General features: G+C 47.1%; 1 protein-coding gene across 1 annotated transcript in view; it reads left to right on the forward strand.

The window, feature by feature from the left end:
• Positions 1-12,180, forward strand: part of gas2l1 (growth arrest-specific 2 like 1) — a 50,237-nt gene extending 38,057 nt beyond the window's left edge. Inside the window, exons 4-5 of the mRNA XM_055655858.1 lie at positions 2,121-2,520; positions 10,548-12,180. Coding sequence (XP_055511833.1) covers positions 2,121-2,520; positions 10,548-12,159 — 2,012 coding nt within the window. The 3' untranslated portion in view covers positions 12,160-12,180. The remainder of the gene's footprint in view (positions 1-2,120; positions 2,521-10,547) is intronic.
• The last annotated feature ends 3,624 nt before the right edge of the window (positions 12,181-15,804 follow it).

The following is a 15,804-nucleotide window of genomic DNA, read 5'->3' on the forward strand; positions in this document are numbered from 1 at the left end:
CAGTCTTGGGTCCAGAATGCTGTGGAGCAGGTTTTCATCAAGGATCTCTCTGTACTTTGTTCCGTTCATCTTTCCCTTAATCCCGACTAGTCTCCCAGTTCCTGCCACTGAAAAACATCCCCACTGCATGATGCTGCCACCACCATGCTTCACCGTAGGTATGGTATTGGCCAGGTGATGAGCAGTGCCCAGTTTCATCCAGACATGACGCTTGGCATTCAGGCCAAAGAGTTCAATCTTGGTTTCATCAGGCCAGAGAATCTTGTTCCTCATGCCTTTTGCCAAAGTCCAAGTGGGCTGTCATGTGGCTTTAACTGAGGAGTGGCTTCTGTCTGACCACTCTACCATAAAGGCCTGATTAGTGGAGTGCTGCAGATATAGTTGTCCTTCTGGAAGGTTCTCCCATCTCCACAGAGGAACTCTGTCAGAGTGACCATCGGGTTCTCAGTCACCTCCCTGACCAAGGTCCTTCTACCCAGTTTGGCCGGGCGGCCAGTTCTATGAAGAGTCCTGGTGGTTCCAAAGTTCTTCCATTTAGGAATGACGGAGGCCACTGTGCTCTTCGGGACCTGCAATGCTGCAGAAATTGTTTGATACCCTTCCCTAGATCTGTCTCTCGACACAATCCTGTCTCGGAGGTCTGCGGACAATTCCTTTGTCTTCATGGCTTGGTTTTTGCTCTGACGTGCACTGTCAACTGCAGGATCTTATATAGACAGGTGTGTGCCTTTCCAAATCATCTCCAATCAATTTAATTTACCACTGGTGGACTCCAATCAAGTTGTAGAAACATCTCGAGGATAATCAATGGAAACAGGATGAACCTAAGCTCAATTTTGAGTGTCATAGCAAAGGGGCTGAATACTTGTGTAAATGTGACATTTCAGTCATTTATTTTTAATTACTTTGCAAACATTTCTAAACACCTGTTTTTGCTTCTTCATTCTGGGGTATTGTGTGTAGATTGATGATTTAAAATAGGGCTGTAACGTAACAAAATGTGGAAAAGGTGAAGGGGTCTGAATACTTTCTGAATGCACTGTATATTGACGATAGACACAAAATACTGGAGTAACTCAGTGGGTGCCTGATACTGCCTGACCCACTGAGTTACTCCAGCATTTTGTGTCTAAAATCACCATCTTCAAGTATCACTATTTTGGGTCAGAAAACCTTTGGAAAGAACACCAGGAAGGTGATTGAGGGGATTCTGAAATCAAACTGGTTTTGTTTTTATCACATAAGGTGTAACCTTGAACATAGAGCTGTGCAGCTCAGTGACGGGCCTTTTGGTCCACCTCGGTATACAGGGCTAGTCCCATTTGTCTGCATTTGACCCAGAGCCTCTATACTCTTCCTATCCATATATCTGCCCAGATATTCTTTAAAGCTCTTAATTGTATCCACCTCTGCAGCTTCCTCGGGCAGCTCATTCCAGATATAGACTACCCTCTGCTCTTGTTCTTTTAATTCAATCATTATTTGTGTAAGTACATTGATGACATCTGAGCATTGATTTCAGGAATACTCACTCACAATCTGGTGGTAAAAAAATAATCGTTACATATTGTCCCAAATCCAGGTCCTATTTGTATCTTTGTGTGTCTGTGCGTGTAGGAAGGAACTGCAGATGCTGTTTTAGACCAAGTGCAAGAGTGGGTCAGGCAGCATCTCGAGAGAAAAGGAATAGGTGACGTCTTGGGTCGAAACCCTTTTTTAGACTTTGAGTCGTGGGGGGGGGGGGGGGCAGGGGCTGGGGACTAAAGGTATAAAAATGTGCAGCAGGTCAAGAGCCGGCACCGATGAGTGGTGGAGCCCACAATGGTCCATTGTTGGCTGTGGAGGAGGTGATAGTGAAGGGATATATGAATCCGAACAGTGGAACTGGCAGGATGAATAGGGTGGGGGGGCGGGACAGAGAGAGAGAGAGAGAATGCAGGAGTTGTAAGCTACCCAAGCAAAATATGAGGTGCTGCTCGTCCAATTTGAGTGTGGCTTCACTCTGACAGTGGAGGAGGCCCAGGACAGAAAGGTCAGTGTGGGAATGGGAATGGGTTTTAGTGTTTGGCAACCAGGAGATTATGACTGTAATTCAGACCTTTGCTTTCAATCACTAACAGCACATCGCCTTCAGTCAGGGAAACCTTCATCCAAGACATCGCTGAACAACAGTCCTCTCGCCTCCAGAGCTCCAAGTCCCGGCCCACCGCGCTATCCCGAAGGACCCGCTATTTCAAAGCTGCCCGTTAACGGCAGGCACGCGGACAGACGAACCAGTTCAGCGGCAGAATGGTCAACAGTGAAACAAAATGGACTGCCTGCCACGAAAAGGGACAGGCCATTCAGCCCAAGTAATGGTGCTAGCAAAGGTCAGGTGACCAGGCAACAGGGGACACCTGGAACCACAACTACTGCAGGAGAGTTGATGAATAGACGCATCACACAAACACCGGACATGGCAAGGGCCATCTCTCCCCGATCGCACGACTTGTCAGAACCAAGGGGCTCCGGACCTGGGAGGTAACACAACTTATTTTAGTATTTTGAGTCGATTCACTTTCGAGAAGTGCGGCTCTTGATTCTAACATCGTTATTGGTGTTCCGACATTTCCTGATTTATTTTGTATTTTGGCTAATTTGACTTGGAAACTTACTCCTTGAATATGTTTAAGAAAGAACTGCAGATGCTGGAAAAATCGAAGGTAGACAGAAATGCTGGAGAAACTCAGCGGGTGAGGCAGCATCTATGGGAGCGTAGGAAATATGCGAATATGTTCTTTATTTTTCCTTCCACAGAAATTCGACCAGTGTCTTAACATGTCTCTGAGTTTGGCTTGCGTCAACAAATATCCATTTAGTCATCGCAGAATGCCGCTAGCAATGTATTACAGGGATTCCTATGTCTGTGGGATTTCATGAATTTTGCCCATTGTGAATATTTTGGCAGTTCAGATAATTTGTTTATTGAATTCTGTTTTTATAGTCTGAGTGATTTGAAATACTTCATTCTAAAATAACCAGGGCGCCCCAGTGGCGCAGCGGGTAGAGCTGCTGCCTCACAGCACCAGGTTCCATTCTGACCACCAGTACTGTCTGTGTGGAGACTGCACGTTCTCCCCGTGACCGTGTGGGTTTCCCCTGGGTGCTCCTGTTTCCTCCCTCATCCCAAAGACGTGCGGGTTTGTAGGTTAATTGGCCTACTGCAAATTGCCCTTAGTGTGTAGGGAGTGAATGGGAAAGTGGATTAACATCGAGCTAGTGTGAACGGGTGATTGGCCTGTTTCCATGCTGTATCTCTAACATAAACAAAATTTCCTATTTGTGTTTCTCATGACTGCCATTAAGGGACCATTAAATTTGTTATCGACAGATCTGTCAATGAGAATGTCAATCCGGAAATAAACAAAATCTAAAAGTCCTGATGTGTGTAGGAATTATTGAAGAATGTTCATTCTAGATTTTAATCGATCAATTGCAAATAATATATATTTTCTTTAGGTAAAAATATTGTAATTTATGGGCCAAACACTGAAGATCAGATAATCCAAAGAAAAACAAAACTAAGGTACACAAAAAATGTTGGAGAAAATCAGCGGGTGCAGCAGCATCTAGGGTTTCGGCCCGAAACGTTGCCTATTTCCTTCGCCCCATAAATGCTGTTGCACCCGCTGAGTTTGTCCTGCATTTTTGTGTACCTTTGATTTTCCAGCATCTGCAGTTCCTTCTGAAAAACAAAACTCCATTGGCTGGAGAAATTCTGTGGTTTCAATACTTTGCTTAATATGTTGGCTGCCTGCGTAAAGCAAGTACTAACTGGATCATAGAGAGAGCGAGAGAGATAGAGATATGCTTTGTGGTGTCCAAAGTGATGTATTGCATCATTAGATTTTGGTTTATTCACCCACCCTTATGTGGAAGAAAGTTATTAATCTTGCGAGGAATCATTGAGTCATACGGGGTGGAAAGCAAGGAACTGCAGATGCTGGAATCTTTAGCAAAGCACAAAGTGCTGGCAAAACTCAACAGGTCAGGCAGCATCTATGGAGGGAATAGACAGGCAACATTTTGTGTCGGGACCTGGAGTCTGAAGTAGGCTCCGACCCAAAACGTCACTAATCTTTCTCTCCACAGTGGCTGCCTGGATCAACTGAGTTCCTCCAGTACTTTGTGTTTTGCTCTCGATTCCAGCATCTGCAGTTCCTTATCTCCATTGGCGATTATTTGTTTAGTTTCTAAAGTTTAATATATGTGTTGCATAAATCATTAATTTTTGGGTGAGGAGAGAAATCCATTGCCCTTGAAACTATTTGAGCATGTGATCAAAGAAACGGATTTATGTCACTTGATATTTATCAGAGTGTTTTGAGCATTAGCCCTGCATTAAGTCATTAAGTTTGACAAAAATAACCCCGGAGCTAATTCTATTAGCTTACAATAGATTGTTTCAGGCTAGAGCCTGCAAGGTTTATGAGCTCCATCCACTGCCAATTTGCTTTGCAGTTTAAGGGCCAGAAAGCCACAGCCCACTTTACTGTTGCAGAGCAACTCATTCTTCACCTCCACTCATTCCATGTTATTCAGAGCCTGAATTCTTCAACCAAAAAGCATAGTCCAAATGTTATGCCTGCAATAGCAATGGAACTCGCAGCACTTTGTTACTTCATGCATATGACAGTGTGTGCATGGGTTAATATCGAAATCCAGGAATACTAATATGAATCAGCCATCCTCCACACATCGGGGCACTTGTTTTGTAAACTTCCCACGGGTGGCACGGTGGTGCAGCGGTAGAGTTGCTGCCTTACAGCGGCAGAGACCCGGGTTCGATCCTGACTACGTGTGCTGTCTGTACAGAGTTTGTACATTCTCCCCGTGACCTGCATGGGTTTTCTCAGGGGCCTCCGGTTTCCCCCCACACTCCAAAGATGTACAGGTTTGTAGGCAAATTGGCTTGGTATAGTTGTAAGTTGTCCCTAGTGTGCATAGGATAGTGTTTGTGTGCGGGGATCGCTGGTCGGTGTGGACCCAGTGGCCGAAGGGCCTGTTTCCACACTGTATCTCTAAACTAAATCAAGAGAGGTTTGGTGTGAGCTTGCTTGAGAGTAGTTGGCAGACATGTTGAATGTTTTTCTTAGTGTTGCATGAACTGCGTTTTAATGGAGAAACGAAGAACTGCAGATGCTGCCTTTCTTAAAAAAAAAGAAGAGGCACAAAGTGCTGGAGTAATTCGGCAGGTCAGGCAGCATCTCTGGAGAATGTGGATTTTTCTTTCTAAAAGTAGACTTTATTCAGAACAAACGTTATGGACAACATGGATTGGCAATGTTTTGGGTCAGTAGCTTTATTTGGACAGGTTGGGAGGAAAGGGGTGGTGAAAGAAAGCTGGGAGGGGGGGGGGGGGGGGGGTGGTTGGGCAGATGGTTGGAACAGAAGCAGATTAATTAAAGAGATGCAAGTTATGAAGCCAGAGGAAGGAATGTGGGAGGAGGGATAGGGGTGAAATAGGTGCGAGTATACTAGGCCATTCTAACTGCCCAGCAGATACTTTAGTTTTCGGTGAGGCACAGATACAATGACAATCCTGCTTGCATTCAACTCTGCTCGGGTGGGTGAGGTTAAAATTGTGTCTGCCTCTGCTCTTTTTTAAGTCTTGATCAATTGCCTCCCAGTCCTCCTTCAGAATTCCAATGATTGGATTAAATTCAATGATACTTCATTGTCACATGTACATGTCCAGAGACACGGGTTCGATCCTGAGCTCGGGTGCTGTCTGTGTGGAGTTTGCACGTTCTTCTCGTGACCGGTTTCCTCCCACATCCGGGTTTGTAGTTTAGGTGCAATGAAATTCTTTGTTTTGCATACAATACACAAAGTGTATGCCGCCAACTTTCTGGTGCTGGCAAAGATACAAAAAGTACCCATTAGAGTCATAGGTACACAAAAATGATGGGGAAACTCAGCGGGTGCAGCAGCATCTATGGAGCGAAGGAAATAGGCAACGTTTCGGCCCGAAACCCTTCTTCAGACTCCACCCATTATAGTCATGTTGGTTCCTCTTACTTCTTGACCTTCCCCCACACGTAGTCCCTCTTTGTTTCTTTGTTGTCGACAGTCCCCCTCTCTGGGTCCCTCCTGAATTTTTGGTTTCCAGTTTACAACAATTTCAACAAAAACACCTTGGTAAATCTGACAGTCAGCATCTAATCACTTCCACCAGTTGCTGGGATTGGGACAATGTAATCGGAGTACAACGTTCAGAGAGTTACAAAGGATGTTAATCAATGTGGTTGGTGTAGCCACAATAACAATGCTGGATTCAAGGCTGCACATCACCAACTCTTAAAGAACATTTCTCAAAAATGGGAACATTAACATTTATTAACCAGATTGAATGGATAGTACTTTGACCTTCTATTCAAATCATTTTATAATGGTTCTTTTGAACTTTGGAGGATGATAACAAATCATTATCTCTTTAAACGGAGTTATGTTCACAATTTTTCAAGAGATGCTCCAACCATCTGACTCACCAAACCCACAATAAAGAGAGCAGATTGGAGACCTTTCTCACCTTCAATATCTGTTCTTGCACTGTAGGTTCTTACACTCCATCATAGTTCCTTGCAGAGTGCACAGACTGACACTTGTGAACATGAGCTGAAACAAAATGTGTATGGTTCATTCAGGAGTTGTTCACATATTAGTTTCATTTAGAGATACAGCGCGGAAACAGGCACACCGAGTCCGTGTCCTTCAGTGCGACTTTTTTAATGTCGTATCACCGAGTTGCCGACCAGCGACCTCCCAGACAGTAGCACTATCCTACATACTAGGAACAATATACAATCTACAAACCTACACATATTTGGAGTGTGGGAAGAAACCGGAGCACCAGATGAAAACCCACACGGTCACGGGGAGAAGGTGCAAACTGTGTACAGACAGCACCCGTAGTCAGGATCTAACCTGCGTCTCTGTAGCTGTAAGGCAACAACTCTACCATTGCACAACTGTGCTTCCTACTCGAGAAGTGTAACCTGCTCCTGGAATACGAGCTGGTGAAATTTCATCATCTGTTCACAGGACTAAGATGTAAATATCATCTTTCTTCTATGATCCACAGAGCGACACAGTGGCGCCGTGGGTAGAGCCGCTGCCTCACAGCACCAGAGACACAGGTTCGATCCTGAACTCGGGTGCTGTCTGTGTGGAGCTAGCACGTTCTCCTTGTGACCGTGTGTGTTTCCACCAGGTGCTCCGGTTTCCTCGCACATCCCAAACATGCGGGTTTGCAGATTAATTGGCCCTCTGTAAATTGTAAAGTGGAATAACGTTGAACTAGTGTGAACGGGTGATCGATGGTCGGCGTGGACTCGGTGGGCCATAGGGCCTGTTTTCATGTTGTATTTCTAAACTAAACCTCTTGTGTTGTAATATTTGATATTCTCATTACTGACTGAACTAGCAGGGGATAATTTCCATGCAGTAGAAATGTTCTGTAGGAACATGAAGTATATACGGGATTACTTCACGAACGAGTTTTAACTTGATTGTGTGCGTTTGCGTGTGAGTAGCTTTAATTGGATAATTAAATGTGATTAAAGGGAGCATCTGCTGAAGGCCAGGTATCTGAGAATTAGCAAGCCCTTGTATGTCTTTGCTGTTATCAGTGTGTGAATATCTAGCGGTGATTCATTCTGAGGTGTGACTCATTCTGATCTGATGTGACTAGGAGAATCAACTAATTGAAAACCATTGATAGACACAAAAAGCTGAGGTAACTCAACGAGTCAGACAGCATCACTGGAGAAAAGGAATAGGTGACGTTTTGGGCCGAGACACGTCTTCAACCAGTATCTGCTGTTCCTTTCCACACAAAGGAGAACCATTTCTGTGGTCGAAGTGTACTTGTACATTTAATGGGGGGAAATGTCCAAGATATTTCACAGGACGAGAGTTGGCCAAACATTTAGTGAAGGAAGGAACTGCAGATGCTGGTTTAAACCGAAGATAGACACAAAATGCTGGAGTAACTCAGTGAGACAGGCAGCAGCTCTGGAGAGAAGGAAAGGGTGATGTTTCGGGTCGAGACACTTCTTCAGACTAGTCAGGGGAACGGGAAATGGGAAATATAGACAGTGATGGAGAGAGTGATAGAAGAAATGAATGAAAGATAAGCAAAAAAGTAACTATGATAAATAAAGGAAATAAGCCATTAGTTGTTTGCGAGGTGAGAACGGGGATCTGGTGTGTGACTTGGATGGGGGAGGGATGGTGAGAGAGAGGGAGTGCAGGGGTTACTTGAAGTTAGAGAATTCATTTGTTCTATATCTTTCTACATCACTGTAAACGCTGCCGGTCCCATTCATGCCTGTATTCCAGCATTTTGTGTCTTTAAACATTTAGTGAACATGGGACTAAAATCTTGGCCCTTGAAATGGGGCTGAAGAGAGTGGAGGCTTGTAAAGAAAAATCAATTAAACCTGTTGTTTCTTCTTCTTGCGTATGCTGAATCCAAAGCACGATTGCCCACAGCAAAGCAAAAGCTGAACATTTCTGACTTCATGGCAAAGTAGTCCAGAGTGTTTGTCATACAGTATGTAGTACCAACAACAGAGTTATGAAATTCTTACTCGCGGCAGCATAACAGGCTTGTAAAGGTAGTTCATATATAATAAACAATTCAATAAATTAAGAACCACAATACTAGTGCAAATAAACATCGGTGCTGTAAACAAAGACAATCCATAGAAGTTCATAGTAGTTGTTTTGAAGATAGACACAAGATGTTGGAGTCACTCAGTGGGTCAGGCAGCATCTCTGGGGGAAATGGATAGATGACCTTCTTCATTGCAGTATTTTTAATTTTAATGATAAAACAAGAAAAGGGCTGATATTGTAGTGAAATGGTCTCTTGGTTTATGTTCAAAGAACTATTTATTCTGATCAAGGGCTGGCAACAAATTATCTCCCTTTTGCGTCTACTCAAGTGACCAATATGCGGAGTTAATGATGACGGGATGTGAGTAATAAGATTATAATTTAAACAAGGCGTTCAGATGACATAAACCACATGAAGGAGCAATTACACACTCACAATCCCATCATTTTATTATTATATTTTTGGCCGTGGCTAACTTGTGTTAATGGCAGTTAAATGCAGGCCTGATGTTGCTGATCCCAGAAGGATTTGGAATGTAAGAGGTTATTGTGATGTCACTGCTGCTGCTGCTGTGATAGGTCTGGGTGACCCATAGTCCGACAGCAGCAGATGAAAGAGCCTGAGCAAATTGCAACAATTAGGAGACTAGTACAATAGATTTCAGTTCTCTTTCCAAGATCCCCCCCCCTCCCTCCCTCCCCCACTTCCTCTGTATTCCTTCATTCATCAATGTCTTGCTTACAACCCAGCGGTATGAACACCAAGATCCCCAATTTCAAGTAACAACCCCCTCTCTCTTTCGAAGATAAGGTCATAAGGAATAGGAGTGGAATTAGGCCATTCAATCATGGCTGATCTATCTCTCCCTTCTAACCCCATTCTCCTGCCTTCTCCCCATAATCTCTGACGCCTGTACTAATCAAGAACAGGTTCAAGAACAAGAACTAGACACAAAATGCTGGAGTAACTCAGCAGAACAGGCAGCATCTGTGGATAGAAGGAATGGTGACGTCTCCCCTGTCTATGATCAATGGGAAAACGTCACCCATTCCTTCTGTCCAGAGATGCCCGCTGCATTACTCCAGCATTTTGTGTCTATCAGCAGGGGGAAACCAGCATCTGCAGTTCCTTCCTACACATCCCCTCTCTCTTTCCATCGCCCCTACAAACACATGTCCCTCTATCTCTGTTCACCCCAGTCACCCTGTACCTTCCCCCCTTCCCCCACCTCCCCTCTCCACCTGCTCACCTCCCTTCCCCAAGTTCCATATTTCCTCTTATCCCTCTTTCCCCGAACCATTGCAAAGAATTGAGATGCTAGAATCTTGAGCAAAACACAAAGTGCTGGAGCAACTCAATAGGTCGGGCAGCATCTGTGGAGGAAATAAGACAGGAGATCCATCTTCAGACCATGCAAATAGTTGCTCCTTCTATCTCAAGAAGATGTCAAACATCAAATTGTGAAATGAACTGTAATGTGATAAGAAGGAACTGCAGATGCTGGTTTGTACCAAAGATAGACACAAAGTACTGGAGGAACTCAGCGGGTCAGGCAGCATCTCAGGAGAACATGGATAGCTGACGTTTCAGGTTATTTTCAGTCTGAAGGGTTCTGACCCAAGACGTCGCCTATCCTTTTTCTCCAGAGATGCTGCTCGGCCCGCTGAATTACTCCAGCACGTGGCTGAGTTACTCCAGCATGTTGTGTCTTTCCTTGGTAAACCACATGTGCAGTTCCTTGTTTCTACACTTAAGCATCTAGTTAGACGTGTAGTAATGCATGACGCACATGGTTGCTACCTTGCAGAGTTTGCAGTTAATCTTCTTGTAAATTGAATTATATTTTGCTGTGGATTAAATATTTTGTTTTATCTGTGCATTTCAGGCGAAGGGAATCCTCGATCCCCAGGCGGCCAGTGGGGGAACGTGAACTCACTCCCATCAGAACCGGGCCACCACGAACGACTTTCTCCCCAAGGAAAAACTCCAGTGACGACGTCCTGATTGTAGACAGGAGAAACGGCAAACACGTTGTGCACCGGAGCTGGACACAGAAAGATCCCAGTCTAAGGACCGTCCAGGTGAGGCGGAGAAGTCAGTCATCAGACCACCGGAGTTGGACGGAGCAAGGCGGCGAGGATGAGAGGGCGGCTCGGCTACCCGGCACCAAGTCCCGCCCATCCCAGGAACTCACCAGAACCTCCTCCAACTCCAGCCAGGACTCTACCGCACCCACCAAGGGCAATGGTCCAAGGGGCTACGGCCTGAGGGGCAACCGGGGCAAGGGGACCTCTCGGGCCAGGGGCCACGGAGGAGAGGCAGAGAGAAGGACCAAGTCCCCCGCTCCATCCAAGGCCCCCACTGGTTCCAGGAAGGCCCTGATCCCAGCCCGGTCCTCCAGCCCCACTCCCACCGCCGGCCCCGTCAGACCTCCGCCCCGCACCACCAGACCCGCTCACCAAGGCTGGTGCTACGACAAGAACCACAACCTTCTCAACTTCTGCCTCGATTCAGACGGCTGCTGTGGGAGCAGCGGGTGCCCGCCCCGGTTGGAGGTGGACAACTTCCACCCTGCCCGCACCGCCCACACCACCGTGGAGGACCAACTGTACAGGGGCTTCGAGGAGGAGTTTTTGGCCAATACCCGGCAGATGTCGCTGGAGAGCAGTGGGAGCGAGGGGGGTGAAATGCTCCCGGTGGTCGGTGTGAGCCAGGCCACCGTGGAAGGGCAGCTGGAGATAGCAGATACTCTCTGTCGCCCCTCGACTCTACCGGGACCACACGCTTTCAATGGGCCTGGAGAGGATGCGGAGACACAGGAAGAACCACCACCAGGGCAGAGCAAGACCCCGGCGTTGGATGGGGACTGGATCGGAGATGTCCTGGAATACCGCCCCCACAATGTTCTCCAGACCTACGAGAGCGTGAGGGAACCTGATCTCCCAAGTCCTCTGGGCGAGGGGGGACTTTACACGGGGGAGATCCACAGGTCAGGACCTCCTGAAGCCGAGGTGCAAAATGGACAGGACCTCCCCAGTGTAGTGGCCAGAACCCACACTCCGCCCCCAGCCGATGGTCAAGGCCTTGACAAGACCGATGGACCCACCTCCACCGAGTTGCCCTCCAACCTCCAGATTAACTCGCACGTGGTTCAAATGAGGCCCAGGAAAGGGTTGAAGAAGCCCGACCGAGTGCCCTCCATCTACAAGCTCAAGCTGCGCCCCAAGATCCGCCCTCGGACCGACAATCAGCCCGAGAGGAAACCGTCCAAAATCCCCACCCCGGTCGGGTGCAGGCAAGGCCAGAGGTCCCCGAGGTCCCCGAGGTCGTGCCAGAGTCCCTTGCTGGAGGGCGGCCATTCCAGGCGTAAGACCAAGCATAAACTCATCTTGTACTGCGAGGACCTCCAGAGCTCGAGAGAGGATCTCCTGCTCTCCCCCACCTCCAGCGACGGGACAGCCCCCACCCTAAACCCCCCCGACCACTCTTGGGATTGACCCCCCCCCCCCCCCCCCCCCCCCCCCCCCCACCAAATGTTTACACCTCCATTGTTTAATTTAATGAGTTGGAACCAATGCCACTGAACCTCTCGTCGGTGTTGCCCATTGCAGTTCTGTTGGGGAACTTGATCATCTTCCCAGGAGATCTTCCTTGTTGGGGGAGGAGAACTCATCACTCCGGCTTCTAATCTGTTTAGCAATGTTCAGCTCCCCAACAGAGATTCTTGCTGCTTGCAATTTGACTCCACCTGATGCACACTGGAAGGATTGTTTTTACATGAATCACACCTTTAACTATCACCTGTGGAGACTGTGGATGGGGCTCCATCGCTAAAAGGGGGGACGGATTGAGATTATTGGAAGTGCAACGCAACAATTTGCTCTGTTGGATATTCCGGTGGGATAATCACGATGGGCCGCTTGTGGTCAGTGTAGCATTTGACCAAGTGAATCTGAGCGGGTATGCGGGTAAAACAGGGCAGGACGTCCACTGGGGCAAAACAAAAATCTGTTTGCAATCAATCGGCAACCGAGCAACCTCCCTCCCGTCCACCGAGGTGGGATTGGTGCTGTCCGTGCTATACTCTGGTGATATACTTTCCACCTTACCGCCGGGGAGGTTGGAGAGGGTGGGGACAGAGAGATACCACCGCCCTCGCATGTAGCAGTTTAACGAAAACCTCGAGCTTTCTACTTGCTGACCAATCTGTGTACTTAATCATTGTTCTAAAGGGCAGTGTAGTGGGAAACGACTAAGCAGCGCTGACTTATTTTTCTCAGACCCGAATGGTGTTACTCGGGCTCTGATTATTTCATGGCAGGGGGGTCATGTTTTAAACAGGGGCGTTTACAATCCATGCACGACCATAACGCACGGTGCGAAGAGTTGGCACAGAGCTGCTAACTCGCTAGTCCTGTAAGCCAAGGGTTAATGGGTTTTTTAAGCGCGCTATATGTTATAAACCACAGTGTTTTCATGGTGGAATCAAACGCTCAGAGACTTGGTGTTGCTCCTCGCCTCATGACATCAAATGCACTGTTTGCACGCACAAGTCTCTGTCTCTCTTCCTCCCTCTCTCTTCCTCCCTCTCTTCCTCCCTCTCCTCTCTTCCTCTCTTCCCCTCTCTTCCTCCCTCTCTTCCTCCCTCGCTTCCTCCCTCGCTTCCTCCCTCTCTTCCTCCCTCTCTCCCATTTCCTCCCTGTGTCTCTTCTTCCCTGTTCTCTTCTGTCGTGTGTCTTTTAGACCTGCAGCTCCGTTGAGGTGAGCCAGGCCAACCTGACATCGTCCAGGTCAATCAGACCTCGTTCACCATTCGGTGGCTGGTGTTTGGGGCAACTGGTGACGGTGTGCTCCACTGTCTCTGTTGGGTCCCCACACTTGCAGTGTCTCTCTCCCTGTCTCCGCCTCAAACCAGTTCACTGTCTGCAGCGGCGACATGCCAAGGTTGAAAGCGACCCCGAGTATCTTGCATGCACTCCACAGCCACGGCCTCCATTTGTTCCCCAGACCTTTTACATTGAAGCCCACGACACTGAAGGTCATGGGCACACTGTGGGTCACATGGCGGAGCATCTGCAAATAATATTAAACGCTTCCCACCAGTTCACAAGAGGATGCATTATTTTGTAAGGGGCTTTGTCGTGGTCTTGGAAAGGAAGCTTAGTTGTTTTTTTTTCCCTCCCCGCTGTTGGGTTTCTTTTGCGTTTCAACTCTGGGCGAATTGTTCCCAGATGGTTGACTATGAGCTCCCACCCCTAGTTTGGTGGCGTGGAATCCAGCAAGTCACCCTGCAAGGGGGATATCGAGGCCATGTGCCAAGATCTCTCCACTGCCCCGAGTCGATGTTGCCTCCCCCCTCTCCCTCCCTCCCTCCCCACGGGGGTGGGTGTCCGGGTGCCCACGATGCCAGGAACCCCAGGTTGGGAGTTGGGGTGAAGACTAGGTATCTGCCCTCCCGTTGTACAGTGGTTAGGATTAAGAGCATCTCCAATCTCTCTCGATCTAACCAGGGACAGTGGCCAATGTGGACATGGCTTGAACCCGCAAGCAACGCTGCCTCCACCAGTTCCCCCATCCACCAGATGCCTCTTTCCTAGTTCGCCTTCTGGAGTTAGTGTCTTTTAGCTCGCCTTTGCCTGCACCTTGCTGCCGTTAACCAAAGAATTCTCCCTGGGCACAAAATACTGGAGCAACGGGCAGCATCTGTGGAGAGAAGGAATGGGTGACGTTGTCGGGTCGTGAACCTTCTTCCGCCCCAGTAGTCACCTATTCCTTCTCTCCAGAGAGGCTGCCTGCCCCGCTGAGTTACTCTGGCATTTTGTGTCTATCTCCGGTGCAAACCAGCACCTGCAGTTCCTTCCTACACAATTCTCCCTGGGCTCTCCATGTGATGATGTGATCGCCAAGCTTCCTAATACCCGCCTTTCAGGAGTCTGCCTACTTCACAAGACAGTTGCTATACCTACACCCCCCCCTCGCATCTATCTCCCTGTGGCCACTTTCAACTCGCCCCACGTCTAACTTTAGCAAAATGTTTCCACTTCTGCTGAGGCTTTGACAAGAGATGGATATTAGAAGCATTGTGCTTGCTGGTCACAGCGCCGGCCCAGAGCAGATGCTGCCTCCTTGGAAATGGCCGGGAGTTTTTTTTAAGATGCAGCTGGACTCAGCAAGAGGGAGACCAGAGTAGATCACTAGGGCAATGAGTCTTCTGCGTTTCCAGTATTAGAGTTGAACGCCCATATCCTGCCATTTGGAAGGAGTGGGGAACCTCAATGTAATCATTCACTTTAAATTCCAGTTCCCTTCAGTATTGGAATGACCCTGTGAATTAATGATTTATTCCTGCCATCCCCTCTTCTCGACATCCATGTCCTCGCCTCATTTAGAAGTTGTATCAATAATGTGGGTATATGGTTCACATTGTCGTCTATTCCCGTTAAAATGGTGGCTTTATTAGTGATGAAATCTGTTTCTAATTGTAGATCCAATTCTGCTGCTGATCATAAAAAAACATGTTTGTCCGATGAAATGATAGAAGTATGTGCTCTGTGGATTTGCATTTTAAGACTGGTGATGTGCGTGTAAGCAAAGTGTAAAAAAGATAATTAGTAAGTATATATATAGTCATTAACTATGCAATTGCAATGATGGAATCCTTATTCCTTGAAACAATAACTGATAATAGTCAGTTATTTAAATAATGTTTGCAGCAAATTGTACTCTGTCTTGCTAAATACCTGAAAGAACAGCGAACCGTGAAGCATTAAATCCTAATATAAACTCTTAACTGTTTCCCTAAACATCACTAGATTAATGCAGACCTGTTGTTTTCTCAGACTGTGTTCAAAAACATTAATTTGTGCAACATTTTGCCGATTAAGCATTGACAAGTTGATTAGTAAATATTCAGGCTTGGAGAGAAGTGTTTTACTGGAACAGGCGAGCAAATACAGAAGGAATTGTGTGGGAATTGGAGCGAGTTGCACTGCTACGTTTGAGAGGTTACCTGTACCTTCTCTAACATCGCCCACCACAACACACCTGTTTCTGTTTCTCTCTTTTTTAACTCTCCTTCAGACTTCCAAGAGGGAACACTCAACTGGAAACTGAACTATGAATATAATATACTGAGGCAGAGC

The sequence above is a fragment of the Leucoraja erinacea genome, chromosome 25 (genome assembly GCF_028641065.1).
Source record: "Leucoraja erinacea ecotype New England chromosome 25, Leri_hhj_1, whole genome shotgun sequence".
NCBI classification, from domain to species: Eukaryota; Metazoa; Chordata; class Chondrichthyes; order Rajiformes; family Rajidae; genus Leucoraja; species Leucoraja erinaceus.